The 19,448-nt window shown below is 41.9% G+C and overlaps 2 protein-coding genes across 2 annotated transcripts; both read right to left on the bottom strand.

Moving 5' to 3' along the window:
• LOC141757266 (SWI/SNF-related matrix-associated actin-dependent regulator of chromatin subfamily B member 1) lies at positions 1 to 10,183 on the bottom strand. The gene is made up of 9 exons (XM_074617645.1): positions 10,004 to 10,183; positions 5,198 to 5,309; positions 4,748 to 4,856; positions 4,346 to 4,483; positions 3,571 to 3,698; positions 3,290 to 3,456; positions 2,998 to 3,188; positions 2,109 to 2,240; positions 1 to 1,970 (listed from the first exon to the last, which is right to left on the bottom strand). The coding sequence occupies exons 1-9, from the start codon at positions 10,091 to 10,093 to the stop codon at positions 1,931 to 1,933; spliced, it is 1,107 nt and encodes a 368-aa protein (XP_074473746.1). The 5' UTR covers positions 10,094 to 10,183; the 3' UTR covers positions 1 to 1,930.
• Positions 10,184 to 12,272: 2,089 nt separating this feature from the next.
• Positions 12,273 to 19,022, bottom strand: derl2 (derlin 2). Its single transcript, XM_074617960.1, has 7 exons — positions 18,838 to 19,022; positions 16,739 to 16,804; positions 16,211 to 16,284; positions 15,851 to 15,944; positions 14,250 to 14,445; positions 14,040 to 14,130; positions 12,273 to 13,204 (listed from the first exon to the last, which is right to left on the bottom strand). Exons 1-7 carry the CDS (start codon positions 18,928 to 18,930, stop codon positions 13,099 to 13,101), a joined length of 720 nt encoding a protein of 239 aa, XP_074474061.1. The 5' UTR covers positions 18,931 to 19,022; the 3' UTR covers positions 12,273 to 13,098.
• Positions 19,023 to 19,448: the final 426 nt, after the last annotated feature.

Genomic DNA, 19,448 nt, shown 5'->3' on the forward strand with positions numbered 1-19,448 from the left:
CCCCCTCTCTCTACTACCCCCCAAATTACTCCCAGTTAAAAGGCTCCAGTCTGCTGACACTGATGCAATGTGAGGCACGGTGCAAACAGAAGTAACAATGGGATCAATTAGTCCCTCATGCACAGGGTACAGTATTATACCTACCTATGTTTTAGCATGCAAATGAACACTGGTTCACATAACTGATCAGACTTGGTAACACGCAGAGAAGAAGAAATCAATTCTCTGATTGGCTGCAAACACTTGACCTGCTGTCTGAGCAGAACACAGCAGCAGAACATCACCAGGGATTTGTTGTAGTTTGATTTTACACACACACATACTGGTTATTTCAGTCAGGTAAAAAGACTAACATCAGTTTACTGAAGTAGCCCAAACACTTTGATGTGGCTAAATAACATATTCATTAATGTGTAGGATTTACTGGACCTAGATTACTGCATCTTTCAAAATGATTATGATCGCATGAGAGGTTTTGTTTGTTGGCAAGTTTGCTTACCAATTCACCCTCCCACCATCTGTACTGACATGTACTGTTTCCGGGGTAATCGTCCACCGACAAAAGGTTTGATGAGCGAGGCCAGTTTGAATTGTATAGTCTTTAAAATCAGAACAAAAATAGTGGAAAGAAAGGCCCATCATAACGTCTTCAAATGTCTTGTTTTGTTTTGTTTGACAAAACCCAGTGATGTTCAGTTTAAAATGATGTTTGACAAAGAAGAGCAGTAGATCCTCTCGTTTGAGAAGCAAAAGTTTGACACTATTTGCTTAGAAAGTGGCTCAAACGATTTATCAATTATCAAAATAGTTCATTATCACTTTTCTATTGATCGACTAGTTGATTAACCGACTACTTGTTTCAGCTCTACTGGACACCCTGGCTGTATCCGAAACCGCATACTATACTAATAGTACGTACTGATTTGCCCAAAATGTAGCATGTAGTATGCGAACAAATGCAAAATCTACAGTACCTCGCCAACTGTATCCCACAATGCAAAGCGCTGGAACGGTACATCTTTACAACAACAGCAGCCAAAAACAGTTCTTTTTTTTTTACATTTTTCGCAGCTATTTCATCACTAAATTTACTTCTGAAAACTTTTGAGGCGAGAAATCAACTGTGTAGATTTTTAATATTGGCAGTTTTACAATATTAGTTAGCGAGTCGAACATTTGCTCCAACGCTTTCGGAGTTTAGAAGCTCCACAAACTGCTGTGACAGCTAGCCAGCGCCTGCCGGGGTCGCTACCTCGCCAGCCGGGCATAATACATCACTTTTAACCGCTGCATACTGCATACTGCATACTACATACTACTGAGGAACGCAGTATGCAGTATATACTGTATACTACTGAGGAACGCAGTATGCAGTATAAACTGTATACTGCGTTCCTCAGTAGTATGTAGTAGGCGGTTTCGAATACAGCCATAGTTTATTGGGTGTTGTATCTCCGTTGTGTGTGTGTGTTTATCACGGTTATGACGGTATTGCAAAATCCATGTCGTGGCCGAACGTGACGCCGGTGACGGTGATGAAACCAAGTGCTTTGGTTTGACATGACGTGGTGTATTCACACACTGCAGGGTGTGGTCTGTGTGTGTAACAGTAACGCATGTAACAGATAGATAAACCTCCTTCAATGACAAACACTAGCTTACAGTGATGCTGGGGTTAACTGTTGCTATGACTGGTGTGCTAAAAGGCAAGGTGAAGCATGATGACGGTAGACTGTGTGAGCAGAGGAATGCCTGGATATGTGTGTGTGTGTTGCATTCAGTCAGTGAGGTGTCCATGGAGACCGACCAGGTGTCCGTGAGTGTCAGTCATGCTTACAGGAACATCCAGATGCTTCATCGATGCTTTCAGGAGGACCTGTGTGCGAGTCTCCGGAGGACACGTCATCTGATGCAGCTTCAGGTCTCTTTTCTACCAGGAGGGAGCGGTGTTGGCCAGTCGTCTCATACGCCTAGAAAAACACACATTATCTCAAGGATTCTGCAAAAACTGTCTTTGTGTTCAAGTCTGTTATAGGACATTTATTTGGTGAAAACTCTGAGTTAGGGTTGGGTACCGAAGTCAGTACTTTTAAGTAGGGCTGTCTCACCTCGTGTTCCTGTCTTGGTCTCGGATCTTCTTCTCCATCTCAGCGTCTGTGAGGGTCTCCAGCAGGGGGCACCACTGGTCTGCGTCACCTGTGTTGCGGATGGCAATCTCTACTGTCGGGAGTGGGTTCTCACTGTGGAGAATGGCAGTAATGAGTCAGTCCAACATTAAAATTTGACCTCACTGTATAAAATGACCTGTGGTGACCTCTAGGATAATCACAGCCTCATGAAACTTTACAGCCACAAACTAGAGACCTAGAGCATTCAGAGGACTGATGGCTTTCCTAGGTAGATTGACAATAAGGAGGTTTCTGAGCAGTTTACACAACAGGAGTGCTCACCATCCAATCGACGAAAAATGCAATTCTTGCAGAAATCTTAAAATCTCAAATGGTTTTTGATACCAAATCACAGCATGGCTTTTTCTATGGTGTTCCTCAAGGTATTGGTGTCTTGATGTGGTATTTGGGAGGGATTATTGATCATTTTGATCAATTATCGAGTGGTAAATTTTTTTTAAATTTAGCACCAAATCTGTGTAACAAATGGTATCAACCCAAAAATTGCTGCAACAACTTATGAGACATAATAGAGCATGGAAATTACCATCATATACTTCAATCATAATGTTCTAAACCTGTATACACTTTTACTATTTTAAATAGTTAATTAATTAATTGATTAATTCATGTTTATTTCCGACTTGACGAGAAAACATTTACACACAGTGCTGAGCTGCATCTCAAATTAATCTTCAGGTTCCAGCTTTCAGATGATGTACACCACTTCTATGTGACATCTACTGCTGACCTGCTATCTCCCACTAAAGACCCCCCTAAAAAAGACAAAAACAGGTCTATTGAGGGTTAAAGTGAGTGGGTGAGTTACCTGAAGGCGTAGGTCCTCTGGTGCCAGCTGAGCTGACCGCGAATGCTGTAGGCGATAGTGGTGACGAACTCTCCACCCAGACCGAGCTCAGAGCAAAGCTTCAGTGCAAACGACTCAGGCGAGTTCTCTCTCTCTGACATATCCCACTCAAACTGGTCCACCAGAGAAATGTTCCCCACATGGATGTTCAGCTGAGGAACACAGAAAAAAACATTGAGCATACTCCAATTTTTTTTTACCAACTTAATACCTTCCTGAGGAATCGTTGTTGCTTTGGTTCAGCAGCACCCACCTTGATGATGACTCTCTGGTCCGCCTGCTCCTCCAGTATGCTGTCGATGGGGTACGACTCAATCTGCTGACGAATGGCTGAGGCAATGGCGGGGACAAAGGCCAGAGGATTCAGGTCCAGGTCGTCACATAAAATCTCTGCGAACATCTCTGGGGTCATCAGTTTCTCTGAAGAGGGGAGGGGATTGGTGACAAAATTATAACATTTTAATAACTTGACATATCAGAACAATGCTGTATGTTTTGGATGTTAGTCAGCTAGTTGACGAATATATTTATTACCGTTCATGTTCCATGTGAAGGCATCTCGTAGTTTCTGTCCGTCTATCTCCATATCTAGACGAATGGGAACCAGCGCCTCTACCTGGGCTGCGTTCTCGTGGATCACTGCCGGGTCGTGGTCATCAAAGCTGAGCGAGACACAAGACGCAACAAAACTCAGTGTTGGATTATTATTTTTTAATCCAAGCCATTCTAAATGTCCTTTTAGTTTCCGTTTAATTTTCCCTTTTATCTATTCATGCATTTGTTTTTATTCATTTTTCAATTAATTTATTTACTTTTGCATTTATTTTTTATTTACTTATTTTCAAAAATGTGTATTTATTAATGTATTTATGCATTTATTTCTGCACAATTTTCCCTGTGCATTTTACCCCTCATTTATTTCCACAAACTTATTTATTTCTGTATTCTTCTCTTTTAGCATTTATTTTTACATTTCTTTATGCATTTCTGCCTCATTATGGAAATGACTAGAGTAGTCACTCAACGTGTGTCATCGTGGGGTCAGGGTGCATGACCATATGCAGAGTGTGAACCTCCAGGGCGATGCCGCCAGAAACAAGCCATCAGAGCCAATCATGTAATTGCCACTAATGTTAAGTGACTACATTGGAATCCCTTTAAAAGGGATCTCTTTGAATCTCTCTGGAGTTTCTCCTGACTCGACCAGATAGTAGCTACTTTTAGCCTTAGGGATATTTTGCTATACAACACAACAGAGATACAGAGCTAGTGCCATACTGTTGAGTTGTTTGCGGTGCAGCGTTCTCACCACAGGGGGAAGGTCCTCTTCTTGTCGCGGCCCATTCGGTTGCGGTTGATGGTGGTGGAGCAAGGCACAGCATCTAAATGATGAGAGCTGTTGGGCAGCGTGGGGACCCACTGACTGCTCCGCTTTGCTTTCTGCTCCCTTATAGAAAGGAAAAAAAAACACAATGTTGACAAGAATACACAAACAATTAGGGCTCCAGAACTTCGGTAGTATTCAACAGCGAATATTCAAAGCTTTGGCTGGGCGTGCGTGCGGGCGAGCAGTGGTTGATGAGCTCAACCTGCAGCGCGCCGACGGGAGGAGTGCTTTAACAAGTCTTTCCACTCAGGAATTAAAAAAAAAAAAAAATGTAAAAATAAAACATGACAAATGCTAAATCAGCAATCATCTCATAGAAATTACCTGAGGTAAGCTGGAGGCTCTGTGCTGATGGACACCGCCTTGTATTTCTCATCATTACCCTCGAAGATCTCTTCACATTCGGATGCCTTCAGCAGAGTAACACTGGTGGCTACAGACGGACCAACGGGTGAGAAAACACAGACGCATGTCAACTGTTACACAAATTTTCAAATAGGTTACTTGCTAATTATCACCGAATTACCATGAAATTTGGAGGTCTGTAAAATGAAGTGTTACCAAAACAAAGATATGTTGATTGTTTTAAAGCTTTTTTTTTTTTACTTTACACATTACACTGAGATAATGTCTAGGTTGACAAGTCACTAGTCTGACTGGTCACTTGATTCAAATATAATATTTTTCCTTTACAATATTAAATTGCTTGTAGCAGCAATATAAGCATTATACACACTTTATCAAAGTCCAGTGTAAAAAGAACGCACCACTAACCATGTGATGATGCTACGATTTTCTTCCTCTCCTCCACTGAGGCCAGCCTCCTCCATAAAGATGGATATCTTTTATACAGAGAGCCTCTGAACATGCGCAGGTAGTTTCCAACCTGGAGAGCAGAAGGAAGATCTTTTAGTAAACCAAAATGACCTTAACGTGGTGGAGAGGTTTGTGTGTCCCTATGACCCTGAGGGCTGTGTTGTCTGGAGCCTCGTGCTCCTGGTAGGGTCTCCCATGGCAAATTGGTCTTAGGTGAGGGGCCGGACTAAGAATGGTTCACAAAAAACCCAATGACGACACGAGGCAGAGGAGGAGTTACCCGGCCCGGAGGAAGCCCGGGGCCCACGTCTGGAGCCAGGCCCAGACGGAGGGCCCGTCAACGAGCGTCTGGTGGCCGGGCTTGCCACGGAGCCCGGCCGGGGATACCCCGAAAAAGGAACGTGGCACCCCCCTCCTCTCCATCCTGTGGGCTCACCACCTGCGGGAAGAACCGCTTGGGTCGGGTGCGCTGCCACACGGGTGGCAGTGAAGGCCAGGGACCTCGACGGACTGGACCCGGGCGGCAGAGGCTGGCTCTGGGGACGTGGAACGTCACCTCTCTGTGGGGGAAGGAGCCGGAGCTTGTGCGGGAGGTGGAGCGCTACCAGTTGGATCTGGTAGGGCTTACCTCTACGCACAGCCTCGGTTCTGGAACCGTACTCTTGGATAGGGGTTGGACTCTATTCTTCTCTGGAGTTGCCCATGGTGTGAGGCGCCGGGCGGGTGTGGGGATACTCACAAATCCCCGGCTGAGTGCCGCTACGTTGGAGTTTACCCCGGTGGACGAGAGGGTCGCCTCCCTACGCCTTCGGGTTATGGGGGGGAAAACTCTGACTGTTGTTTGTGCGTATGCACCAAACAGCAGTTCGGAGTATTCGGCCTTCTTGGAGACCCTGAATGGAGTCCTGTATGGGGCTCCAGTAGGGGACTCCATAGTTCTCCTGGGAGACTTCAACGCGCACGTGGGCAACGATGGAGACACCTGGAGTGGCGTGATTGGGAGGAACGGCCTCCCTGATCTAAACCCGAGTGGTCGTTTGTTGTTGGACTTCTGTGCTAGTCATGGATTGTCCATAACGAACACCATGTTCGAACATAAGGATGCTCATAAGTGTACGTGGTACCAGAGCACCCTAGGCCGAAGGTCGATGATCGATTTTGTAATCGTATCATCTGATCTGAGGCCGCATGTTTTGGACACTCGGGTGAAGAGAGGGGCGGAGCTGTCAACTGATCACCATCTGGTGGTGAGTTGGGTCAGAGGGTGGGGGAAGACTCTGGACAGACCTGGTAAGCCCAAACGCGTAGTGAGGGTGAACTGGGAACGTCTGGAGGAGGCCCCTGTCCGAGAGATCTTCAACTCACACCTCCGGCGGAGCTTTTCTGGCATCCCTGTGGAGGTTGGGGGCATTGAACCCGAGTGGACGATGTTCAAAGCTTCCATTGCTGAAGCTGCGGCGGTGAGCTGTGGTTTTAAGGTCTTAGGTGCCTCAAGGGGCGGCAACCCTCGAACACCGTGGTGGACACCGGTGGTCAGGGAAGCCGTCCGACTGAAGAAGGAGGCCTTCCGGGATATGTTATCTCGGAGGTCTCCGGAGGCAGTTGCAGGGTACCGACGGGCCCGAAGAGCAGCAGCCACTGCCGTGACGGAGGCAAAGCAGCGGGTGTGGGAGGAGTTCGGAGCAGCCATGGAGAAGGACTTTCGGTCGGCACCAAAGTGCTTCTGGAAAACCATCCGGCACCTTAGGAGGGGGAAACGGGGAACCATCCAAGCTGTGTACAGTAAGGATGGGACACTGTTGACCTCAACTGAGGAGGTAATCGGGCGGTGGAAGGAGCACTTTGAGGAACTTCTGAATCCGACCAATACGCCCTCTATGGTAGAGGCAGAGCTGGAAGCTGATGGGGGACCATCATCAATTACCCTGGTGGAAGTCACTGAGGTAGTCAAACAACTCCACAGTGGCAAAGCCCCGGGGGTTGATGAGATCCGCCCAGAAATGCTGAAGGCTCTGGGTGGGGAGGGGCCGTCTTGGATGACACGTCTCTTCAACACCGCGTGGAAGTCGGTGACAGTGCCTAAGGAGTGGCAGACCGGGGTGGTGGTTCCCCTTTTCAAAAAGGGGGACCAGAGAGTGTGTGCCAATTACAGGGGTATCACACTGCTCAGCCTCCCTGGTAAAGTCTACTCCAAGGTGCTGGAAAGGAGGGTTCGGCCGATAGTCGAACCTCAGATCGAAGAGGAACAATGCGGATTCCGTCCTGGCCGTGGAACAACGGACCAGCTTTTCACTCTCGCAAGGATCCTGGAGGGGGCCTGGGAGTATGCCCATCCAGTCTACATGTGTTTTGTGGACTTGGAGAAGGCATATGACCGGGTCCCCCGGGAGATACTGTGGGGGGTGCTGCGGGAGTATGGGGTGAGGGGGGCACTTCTCAGGGCCATCCAATCCCTGTACGCCCAAAGCGAGAGCTGTGTTCGGATCCTCGGCAATAAGTCGGACTCGTTTCCGGTGGGGGTTGGCCTCCGCCAGGGCTGCGCTTTGTCACCAATCCTGTTCGTGATATTCATGGACAGGATATCGAGGCGTAGTCGGGTGGAGGAGGGTTTGCAGATCGGTGTGCTGAGGATCTCATCGCTGCTTTTTGCAGATGATGTGGTCCTGTTGGCATCATCGGTCTGCGACCTCCAGCACTCACTGGATCGGTTCGCAGCCGAGTGTGACGCAGTCGGGATGAGAATCAGCACCTCTAAATCTGAGGCCATGGTTCTCAGCAGGAAACCGGTGGTTTGCCTACTCCGGGTAGGGAATGAGTCCTTACCCCAAGTGAAGGAGTTTAAGTATCTCGGGGTCTTGTTCGCGAGTGAGGGGACGATGGAACGTGAGATTGGTCGGAGAATCGGAGCAGCAGGGGCGGTATTGCATTCGCTTTACCGCACCGTTGTGACGAAAAGAGAGCTGAGCCGGAAGGCAAAGCTCTCGATCTACCGTTCAATCTTCGTTCCTACTCTCACCTATGGTCATGAGGGTTGGGTCATGACCGAAAGAACGAGGTCGCGGGTGCAAGCGGCCGAAATGGGTTTCCTCAGGAGGGTGGCTGGCGTCTCCCTTAGAGATAGGGTAAGAAGCTCAGTCATCCGTGAGGGACTCGGAGTAGAGTCCTTGCTCCTTTGCGTCGAAAGGAGCCAGTTGAGGTGGTTCGGGCATCTAGCACGGATGCCTCCTGGGCGCCTCCCTTGGGAGGTGTTCCAGGCACGACCAGCTGGGAGGAGACCACGGGGAAGACCCAGGACTAGATGGAGAGATTATATCTCTACTATGGCCTGGGAACGCCTCGGGATCCCCCAGTCAGAGCTGGTTAATGTGGCCCGGGAAAGGGAAGTTTGGGGTCCCCTGCTGGAGCTGTTGCCCCCGCGACCCGATCCCGGATAAGCGGTTGAAGATGGATGGATGGATGGAAAATGAAATAAATTAGAAAAAAAGGTTCTGCAGATATATACTGTGATAAAGAGTATTTATATAAATATATACTGTATATATATATTTGCACACAAGCCATCAAGATTAATCATCCAGGTTTTGAGGTGCTAAAATGAATTGTGAAAGTGTATAAGGATTTAGAACATTAAAATGTATATGATGGTCATCTCCATGCTCTTTTATGTCTCATAAGTTGTTGCAGCAGTTTTTGGGTTGACACCATTTGTTACACAGATTTGGTGCTAAATTTAACCATTTTTTACCACTTTAAGAATTGATAAACAATTATCAATAATCCCTCCAAAATACCACATTAAGACACCAAGACCTTGAGGAACTACATAGAAAAAGCCATGCTGTGATTTGGTTTAAAAAACGTTTGACATTTTGAGATTTCTGCAAGAATTGCATTTGTTGACGATTGGATGGCGAGCACTTCTGTTGTGTAAACTGCTCAGAAACCCCCTTATTGTCAATCTACCTAGGAAAGCCATCCATCCTCTGAATGCTCTAGGTCTCTAGTTTGTGGCTGTAAAGTTTCATGAGGCTGTGATTATCCTAGAGGTCACCACAGGTCATTTTATACAGTGAGGTCAAATTAAAAAAAATGGTCTCACTTCAATGAAAAGGCTACTATGGGGACTAACATCATCACACATGAATACAGGTGGGCTCATTGGATCCACAAGAGTCTCAGCTTTACAGTGATACCCAATTTATGTAATTGCAAGACTGTTAAGAGTACCTATAGAACCCATTTTCATTCACACATCTTGAGGTCAGAGGTCAAGAAGGGACCTATTTGAAAATGGCCAAGCCAGTTTTTCCTCCCTAAAATTTAGCCCAACTTTGGAGCATTATTTAGCCTCCTTGTTATTTAGCCAACCCTGACTGGTTGGTAGCAATGGATTCATTAGGTTTTCTTGTTTAATATGATACCTGTAGCTTCACTCTAGCCCTAAAACTGAACCTACTAGAGCCTCTGAAACACAGTAAAGTCACATTAGTTCATGTTGATGTAACTTCTATCTTTATAGCAGGATGGGAATTGAAGTTATTGCAAGAAATGCAAAATATGCATGGGTTATCTGTTATTTATTGAACTGTGGAGAGCATAAAGTATGTGTGATTTGCAGGTTGCATGAATATCTTGGTGTTTTCTTTGTTTATGAAGCATCAATGGAGGCTAGTTAGCATCAACTAGCCAGAAAGCATGGACTAACTGAGGCTAACATTAAAGGAGCTGAAGCATTTAAAGTTACTGTAGGAGAGAGCCACGTACCTCTGATCCAACCATGTAGAAGTCCCCATCTTGCTCTAGTTGGAATTTAACTGGTTTCTGGCCAAACGTTTTACTTAAAGCTAATTGCATCTTTACACAGTCGAGCAGTGAAGCTAACAAGCTAACCAGCTAGCCTTCTCTCTTCTTCACGGTGCGTTTACGGCCTCACCATGAAGATGGGAAATCAGAGTGTCCTCCTTGAAAAATAGGCGTTCTGCAGTTAGGTCAGGTGTCAGCAACCTTTACTATCTAAAGAGACATTTTAGGTAAATAAAAAATATATATATCTGTCTGGAGCAGCAAAACATTTGAGCATTGTGATGAAGTTAACACAGTTTATAGTCTAAGTATATAAGTCTAATGCAGTGAGGGCCAAAGAGCAAATGTACTACGGAGTATTAGGGCCACATTGAGGGAAAAAACATCTGAGATTTACAGAATAAAGTCATAATATTATGAGAGAAAAAGCCGTAATATAACAAGAATAAAGTCAGAATATTACGAGAATAAAGTCGTAATATTACAAAAATAAAGTCGTAATATTACGAGAATAAACTCATAACTTTACGAGAAAAAAAGTTGTAATATTACAAAAATAAAGTCGTAATATTACGAGAATAAAGTCATAACTTTACGCGAAAAAGTCGTAATATTACAATAATAAAGTCATAACTTTCCATGAAAAAAGTCGTAACTTTACGAGAATAAAGTCATACAATTACGAGAAAAAAGTTGTAATATTACGTGAATAAAGTCATAACTTTACGAGAGAAAAAGTCGTAATATTACAATAATAAAGTCATAATATTATGAGAAAAAAGGTCATAATATAACGAGAATAAAGTCATAACTTTACAAGAAAAGAAAAAATAACACGTAAAATTACTACTTCTATTATTAATACTATACTACTATATATATGTATACTAATATTATGACTTTTTTTCTCGTAAACCTCTGACTTTATTCTCGAAATCTCAGATTTATTTCTTTCCTAAATGTGGCCCTAATACTCCGTTGTACCGTTGTACCATTGACCTACAACAATGATAAATAAAAATGAAAATGTAAACAAATGAGTTATTCATTTCCACTAATTCTTTAAAAAATCCACAGGGTGAAACTACAACAGCTGCTGGACAGGTCCCACTTTAGAAAGTATGTTAAGTGAACACATCCGTGTGGAGTATTCCTTTTTCCGAAAATCACGAACGCAGCATTGGCCTTACTCTTCGTTCGAAAGGCAGAGGAACAATTTCTAAAGTCCATTACTGCCCCCTACTGGTCTAAAGTGAGATTTAACTCAGCTTTATCTGTAAATACTGTATTGAAATGGTAATTCCATCTCATTGGGAAGGTGTCAGCAACCTTTACTATCAAAAGAGCCATTTTAGGCAAAATAAATAAATAAATAATCTGTCTGGAGCCGCAAAACCTTTGAGCATTGTGATGAAGGTAACACAGTTTATAGTCTAAGTATATAGTATATAAGTCTAATACAGTGAGGGCCAAAGAGCACATGTACTACGGAGTATTAGGGCCACATTGAGGGAAAAAACATCTGAGATTTACAGAATAAAGTCATAATATGACGAGAAAAAAAGTCAGAACTTTACGAGAATAAAATCATAATATTACAATAATAAAGTCAGAACTTTACAAGAAAAAATAAAATAACGTAAAATTACTACTACTATTATTAATACTATACTACTATATAAGTATACTAATATTATGACTTTTTTTCTCGTGAACTTCTGGCTTTATTTTCGGAATATTATGACTTTATTCTCGAAATCTCAGATTTATTTTTTTTTCCTCAATGTGGCCCTAATACTCCGTCGTACCATAGACCTACAACAATTATTAATAAAAAATGAAAATGTAAACAAATAAACAGTTATTCATTTCCACTAATTTTTAAAAAATCCACAGGGAGCCACTGGAGAGGGACTAAAGAGCCGCATGTGGCTCCGGAGCTGCCGGTTGCAGACCCCTGTCATTGGGGATTACTCAAATAGAAATGTGCTATGTTCAGGGTCTGAAATTAAGTTTTTTCCTCATGTCCTCAAACCCATAAAACTATGACTTCATTACAGTCCATTACTCATCTCAGCCCGCTCAACAAACAGAATATTAGAAACTCAATTTAAGGCCCATATTTTTTTTTGATCAAGCATAATTCAACAAAGCTTTTTAATGCATCACCACATCCCATAATTTCTTTTTTTTTAATCTCTTCTCAAGAGCAACAAACAGAAGCCAAAAATGTCTTTACCAGGATTTATAATCCACTTCAACCGGATCACATAGTAACATCAAATAAAAGTGTGCAAAATCTATAAGATAAGTCAAAAGTATTGTCACATACAAATATAGGCAAGACTCACCCTTTCTGTGTATGACATACCGTCCTACATGTATCCTATTTAAGGCTGTTTGTATCAAATGAAACAAAAAAAAGGAGTACAGCTACAGGAAATAGTACAAATCTTGATATTTGTATATTACAATGGCCAGAAAATGAAGTTACAAGATCCTTTCTACCGACCATAATGTTATTTGTATGAATCAATTCATCGTATTTGTTGAGACGTCTTTGGTTTCAAGCAACAGCTCAAAGAGATGAAACCAAAGCATCATTTTGCCACACACATTTATTTTTTAAAAAGTGAAATGAGAGAAAAATGCACTCGCCATTTTAGCTATTTTACTGCTGTCATTTTTTTCTCTTTCATATGACAGTTGTATTATATCAATAATTTTTTTCTTTTTTTTTCTTTTTAGATGAAGACAAACATCACCCGAGCCCAAAGGTTCACCGTCCAGAGTTCCATCCGAAGCCTTAGCGTTCTCTAAAATAGTCTTAGAGCAACCGTGTTGCGTCGAGAAAAGAGTTTCTGGGGATGATTTAAGCCCATATACAAAGACAACAGACGGGTTATCTCCAAATCAGCTCTGCTTGTTTGGCATTCTTCATCCAGAACTTAAACAAACAAAGTCAAAAAACAAAGACCATGTTTGTCCCCCTTCATCTCTCTGAGGGAATGTCCTTGGAAGTGACCTGACAATCAGGAACAGATCTGGGGCCGTATTTAACCTCCAAGGCGCTGTCCCTCTCCCCAGGCGAACCCTCCCGGGCGCTCCTCGGGCAGCGGGTTGTAGTTGGCGTCTTCCTCTGGTGTGTCGAACAGCATCTTTCTGTGGGAGACGCACAGAGGAGGAAGAGGAGGAGGAGGAGGGGTTTAGATTTTATTTGTTTATAAGATTCACATTATTATGTCATCAATAAAAACTCATTAATAGTAAGCAATTTATAGAGAAAATCCCTAAGGAAAAAGGTTGGGTAGATAAAAACAAACCTTTAACAGCTTTCTTAAATTGTTTTGGTGCCAACGTAAATTCATTTTTTTAATTAAAAACAAAAATCCAGTCCTCTCTCAAGGTTCCATGGTGGAGAGGAGGTCGTGTTGCTCTGGCCCTATCTATCTATCCACGTGACGGTCCGTCTCTCGAATCGCGCCGCCACGCTACCAGAATGCATTGCACGGTTGCTTACATAGACAATGAATGGGAAGCGTGGAAAGGACGGATTCTGTGGATACGTATCTTCACGTCGCCCGCTCCTCATTTGCATAAAGTTGAGGTCTAGGTTACTTTAAGCAAATCACAGGTGTCCCATGCAGCTCTGGAAACACCCGAGACACTTTTAAACTAAGTGTTGTCGATCCACAATAAAGACAGATTCAGCAACTAGATGGTTTATTTCTTGCATAAAATGTTTTCAGAAACACATTTCAGTGAACTATATTCATGAAATAAGAGAAGCAAGTTTCCAAATGGGTCACCATATTGTTTCCGAATTGAAAGCTGGGAGCAGCAGCCCACGAGGGAAAGCATTCGTCCAATCAGGTGCCGAGTGCCTTGTGTCTATTGGCAGCCCATCAAGCGTACAATGCTGGGAAGCAAGGCGATCCCTCGGGATAAAAAACGCCCCTGTAGACCTGTAACTTTAGACTTTCAGTTTGTTACTCACATGATAGACGGGGTCTTGAGCCACCTTCCACCACCTGGCTGGTTGGGGAAAACATCCTCCAGAAAGAAGTAGACGTGACCAACAGCGATACCTCAAGAAAGATAAAAAATTATTTAACAAAAGCACTATTCGTACGGTACACAAACAACCACACCTCTTTCCTTTGACTCTTAGCATATCACTAACATAATAATAAACTGTGATAGGTACCTAAAAGATCCACAATGATGGAGTTGCCCAGCAGAAGTGAGAATCCCATCAGCACCCAGGGGAGGAAGGGTGCCTGGAAATTCAGCAGGCCGAAGAAATTCATGCGAACGTTTGGGTTTCGCCGACTCCACACGTACACCAGCATGATAGTGAAGGCTTGACCCAGGAACACCAGACTCACAAAAGTGCCAAATATCTGAAAGCTTGTTAAAGAACATGGCGAAGAAATGCAATCAATTGTTATGGCTTTCTACCACCTGCGGTTGCATGGATCGAAATCCATCTTACTAACAGGAAATATACGGTGTATGGTAGTTATTATGAGGTAAGTGGAGGTCAGTGGGACATAACTGGCATACCAATAGTGAGTAGCACCAAAGGAGAGCAAGAATTGTCCTAATACTAGAGGGGGAAGTGTGTGAAACCCCACTGACACACCGTTTTGATATGCTGTTGACAATTAACTAACTAGCAACATATCACTAGTTAAAGTGGAATAACACTAACAATGGGCACATGGCACACCACCGGTATATTTGTTTTGCATCACTTGCTCCAGACAATCAACAGAATAACATAAAACTGGTCATCCTCCAGCAGCCAAGATGCAGGTGCAACATATCCCAAAAGCTCGTGGTTAGGACATTGGTAGTTTCATAAAAAATAGAATATTTCCTGTACACAGTACAAAGGCAGTGTATTGTTTATGGACCCATACTAAGGAGCTACCACCTCTGTAGCCCATAATGAAGAAGGAATCAGAAGATGTAGTGAGTGAAATTCTTACTGACCTATAATAACGGCATCACACACACGACTGACTTCACTGTCATACTACCATGTCATGAAGAAGGCTTAATAACACTGCACAGGAAAAACTGTCACGGACATTTTCAAAGGGGTCCCTTGACCTCTGACCTCAAGATGTGTGAATGAAAATGGGTTCTATGGGTACCCACAAGTCTCCCCTTTACAGACATGCACACTTTATGATAATCATATGCAGTTTTTTTGAATACAGTATAAATGTGTTATTTTCGCCTATTCTAAAATGATGTGTTTGAATATTTCTGCATACTGGGGTCCCTAAACAGTCTTGAATTACATAAATTGTGTATCACTGTAAAGCTGAGACTCTTGTGGATCCAATGAGCCCAACTGTATTCATGTGTGATGATGTTAGTCCCCATAGTAGCCATTTCATTGTAGTGAAACCATTTTTTAAAAACTTGACCTCACTGTATAAAATGACCAGTGATGATAATCACATCATTCATGATGTTTATTTCTGATTTATGACTAGAAGAACTTGACACAAATTAATCTTCAGGTTCCCAGCTTTCAGATGATGTACACCACTTCTATGTGACATCTACTGTTGACCTGCTATCTCCCCCTAAAGACCCCCTGTACCCCCCTAAAAAAGACAAAAACGGGTCTATTGTAGGTCTCAGAGGGGCATCAGTAGCTGTACCAGACAGCTGTCAATGTTGACGTCAAATGTATGTAATAAATGAGTTACTAGTCATTGAATTGTTCATTAAAGACCTCATATCTGTAGGTGAAAATGTTTTTCACTGAAACATTAATGGGAAGGATACAGTCATCAGAAGCCCACCAAAGAGGAACATGAAGACAAAGTCAGCCGTGCGTCCCCTGAACGAGCCCTCCTCTAGCATACGACAGTATCTGTACCTGAAAGCAAAGGGTTAAGGAAATCTACACAGAACTTCAGACAGAAACATTTTACAGATTTCATCATCACCACTTAAATACTTAAGAACTGCCACGACATACTTATTTGTCATTGGTTGGATGATTGTGCATCTTATATTGACACCATTTTAGTGTAAAGTTTCATCATCCCATCTCCGAAAGCACATTCAGCCTTCCCCTTGTGAAACAGAAAGTATGCAAACACACTTGCTAAATGAAGCGAGACATGGAACTGAGAAGGATACAGAAAAATCATATTGAACAGGAAATTGAAGCCAACTGGACCAAAAAACAGGAAGTTGGTTATTAGTCGCCATACCTACAAAAAAGAGAAGAAAGAGAACATTCAGCTACGCACATAAGAGTAGCATAAACAAATCCTGGTCAATCCCTTGATTAAAAAATGCTTTTTAGTGACTTTGTTTAACTGTTGCAGTCAGTCAACTCTACGTAGACAGATACCTAACGGTGTTCTGTTGATTTAATGCAGAACTAGGGGACACCATCATGAAACAAGAAATATAAAATATACATTTATCCCTTGAGGTTACTGTTTAAAAGTGAATTATAGAAAAGATATGTAGCTGTAGCAGACTAATAAAAGCAATTTCATTTCAGCTGAACTTTATTAACACTACATTTTGGTTAACTTAGATAGGTATCTGAGTTTACTGTGGCTGTGAAGTGTATGAAAAGGTTACAGTATGTGCCCTGAAATCCTCCGAAAGGATGAAGATGAGGATGAAGATGAGCAGGTGGGTCAGATTACTCACCTGGTAATTCCTTAGAATCAAATCCGGATTAAAATACAGCTGAAATGGAGTGATGATCTCTAGTTGCTGTGAGAGAAGACAAAACAAACACGTAAAAGGTGATGACAATAATGATAAAAGATGAATGATCTAGCTTTGAGACAACCATCAACATACATCTGACAATAAAAACCCCATCAAACTGTTAAACCGTAGTCACAAAGACGTAAACTAACTCCCATTCCACTGCTTGTTGTGATTTCGTTTTGATGAGTCTTGAGCTCTTGGTTGATATAACGCATTTACATGGGGTGATAAGGAAGTATGCAAAGTACGTTGTATATATTCTCCTCTCTGCAGATACAAAGTTTATATTAAAAAAAAATAGGTTGTATCCACAATTCAGAACAGGTAAAAAAGAAAATGAAACCAGAGTTGTAATTGTGAATATTTAACCAATGATTCCTCCAGCCAGCACAAAGGGCTTTGCATGGCAAGTTACATTTGAATAAAAACGACTCTGCATCTAGTTTAGCAGGTTTATTTGACACTATTTTGTGCCTTGTACTTTAATCTGAACTGCACACGGCTGTGCTAAACAGTAATCAACAATGAAAGGCGATACAGTGAAAGAATGAGACGCAGAGTACAAATTCAGTTGAGGTACTTTCCCAGAGTCAACTCCAGAGACAAGCTGACGTCATTAACTCTTCTTCTTCAAGGGATACCAAAGAATTCAAACGCTTTCCTCCGTAGACATTTTCACAATTAATGAAATAATAACTATACAAAATGTGACAATTCTACATAATCTGTACTTTTACTTTGTTTAGTAGTTCTTCCACAACTGTTATTATTATAGATAGCTAGGTAACAAGAGTAGTAAATAAATAATATAGTAACTAAATAAAAGTAATATAAAATAAGATAGAACTTTATTTATCCAGAAGGAAATTGTGCAATGTAAAAGTACTGTTACGGACATGTGCAATAACACATTGGTCACTTTTGTGCAATGTAAAAAGTGTAAATCTACTGGTACGTATATGTGCAATAACATATGCTGATCACTGCAATAATTATATGATGCTGTGCAATAATTATACAATTATCTGACAGTGCAATAATCTGGCAAAACTGTCATCGCATCAATATACATATTGTATTTTTATATTTTATATTGTATTATCTTTTATATTTATATGGCACTCTCTTTTTTATTGTATTATCTTTTCATTAGCACCTATGGGATTGTCACAATCTAATTTCGTTGTACTATACAATGACAATAAAGGGCTTGAATCTTGAAATTCTTGTGCCAAAGATTGCTCAAAAATAAAACAAAATGACAACAAGTTCAAGTGTATAAAATACAAGTGTATAAAATACAAGTGTATAAAATAAAAAAGTACTATTTCTAGCACCAGTGCCTAAAAGAATAACAATTAAGTAAGATACATTTAGTAAAATTAGCAAATAAGATAAGTAAAATAAAAAAAAGTAAAGTAAAGTAAGCTAAAAAAAACTATTACATATTATATATTAACAATAGAAAAACATAATAGTAATAAAACATGTATAATAATACAAAACTTGACAATTCTACATAATCTGTAGTTTTACTTTATTTTAGTAGTTCTTCCACCACTGTTATTATTATTATTATAGATAGCTAGACAGACAATATGAATGCAATAACAGCATATAACTAAATTAAATAGTTTTCTAATACATAAAGGTATTGTGTTATATTTTATGGAGCACGGACACATTATAACGTGACACCAGTCAGCTCTAGTGATCAGCATCTATAACGTTAAACTGTACAGCAGTAAAACAGCTCTCTTATGAGCCTATAGACTACCACGCTACATAAACCTACATAACACTTATAACTATGGTTTCACCTGTTAAAACTAAGCAGTCTCAGGTATCTAAACGCGTCTTTAATGACTCGATGTGGAGAGTTATGATCCTGATGAACTGAATCTGGACACGTCTCCTTCTCTCAGGTTGCTAAAGCTAAAGCTAGCAGCTGAGTTAAGACGTTACAGTGGCTTTGTTAAGAGATATCAGGCTATGAAACACACCAACACAGAGAGCAGGGGAGTTAGTCTTACCACTGCGGCGGTAGTGAGGACGCAGGCGGTGGTATAAGCCCTGGTAACTACAGGAATCTGTAGGTACTCCTGTTGTAGAGTCTGGTAAGCCATTTTGGACCGACTGAGAGCTTCCGGCACTTGCTTGACACGTCACTCTCCATTCCACAACAGGCGAGAGGTGGTGCGTTCATGGGCATGAGATAAAATCTGAAAAACGGGAACTTTCTCCAAAGCACCTCAACACACCACTAAGCCCCACAGGAAAACCACAGGATCTAAATTTCCATAGTGGCCAAACGGCGGTACTACAACTTCCGTGTCCGTCACGTGATGGGCCCAAAAATAGTTTCCCCCATAGACTTACTTTGGGAAAGAGAAGTCTGTAACTCTGACTGTACGAACACTCTAATAGCCTTTATTTAAATCATTAGGTCCTAAAAGTTGTAAAATGCACTAATAGCTGAGTCCAGAGTTTTTTTTCCCTTCCTCTGTTCATGTGATTGTGTATGTATTTTTGTTGCCTAAACCCCAAATAAGTTGCAGTTTTGATGCCTAAACCTAAAGAAGTTGTTTTGTGGCCTAAACCTAAATAACTTGTAGTTTTATTGCCTAAATCTAAAAAACGTGTA

The sequence above is a fragment of the Sebastes fasciatus genome, chromosome 19 (genome assembly GCF_043250625.1).
Source record: "Sebastes fasciatus isolate fSebFas1 chromosome 19, fSebFas1.pri, whole genome shotgun sequence".
In the NCBI taxonomy this organism is placed as follows: domain Eukaryota; kingdom Metazoa; phylum Chordata; class Actinopteri; order Perciformes; family Sebastidae; genus Sebastes; species Sebastes fasciatus.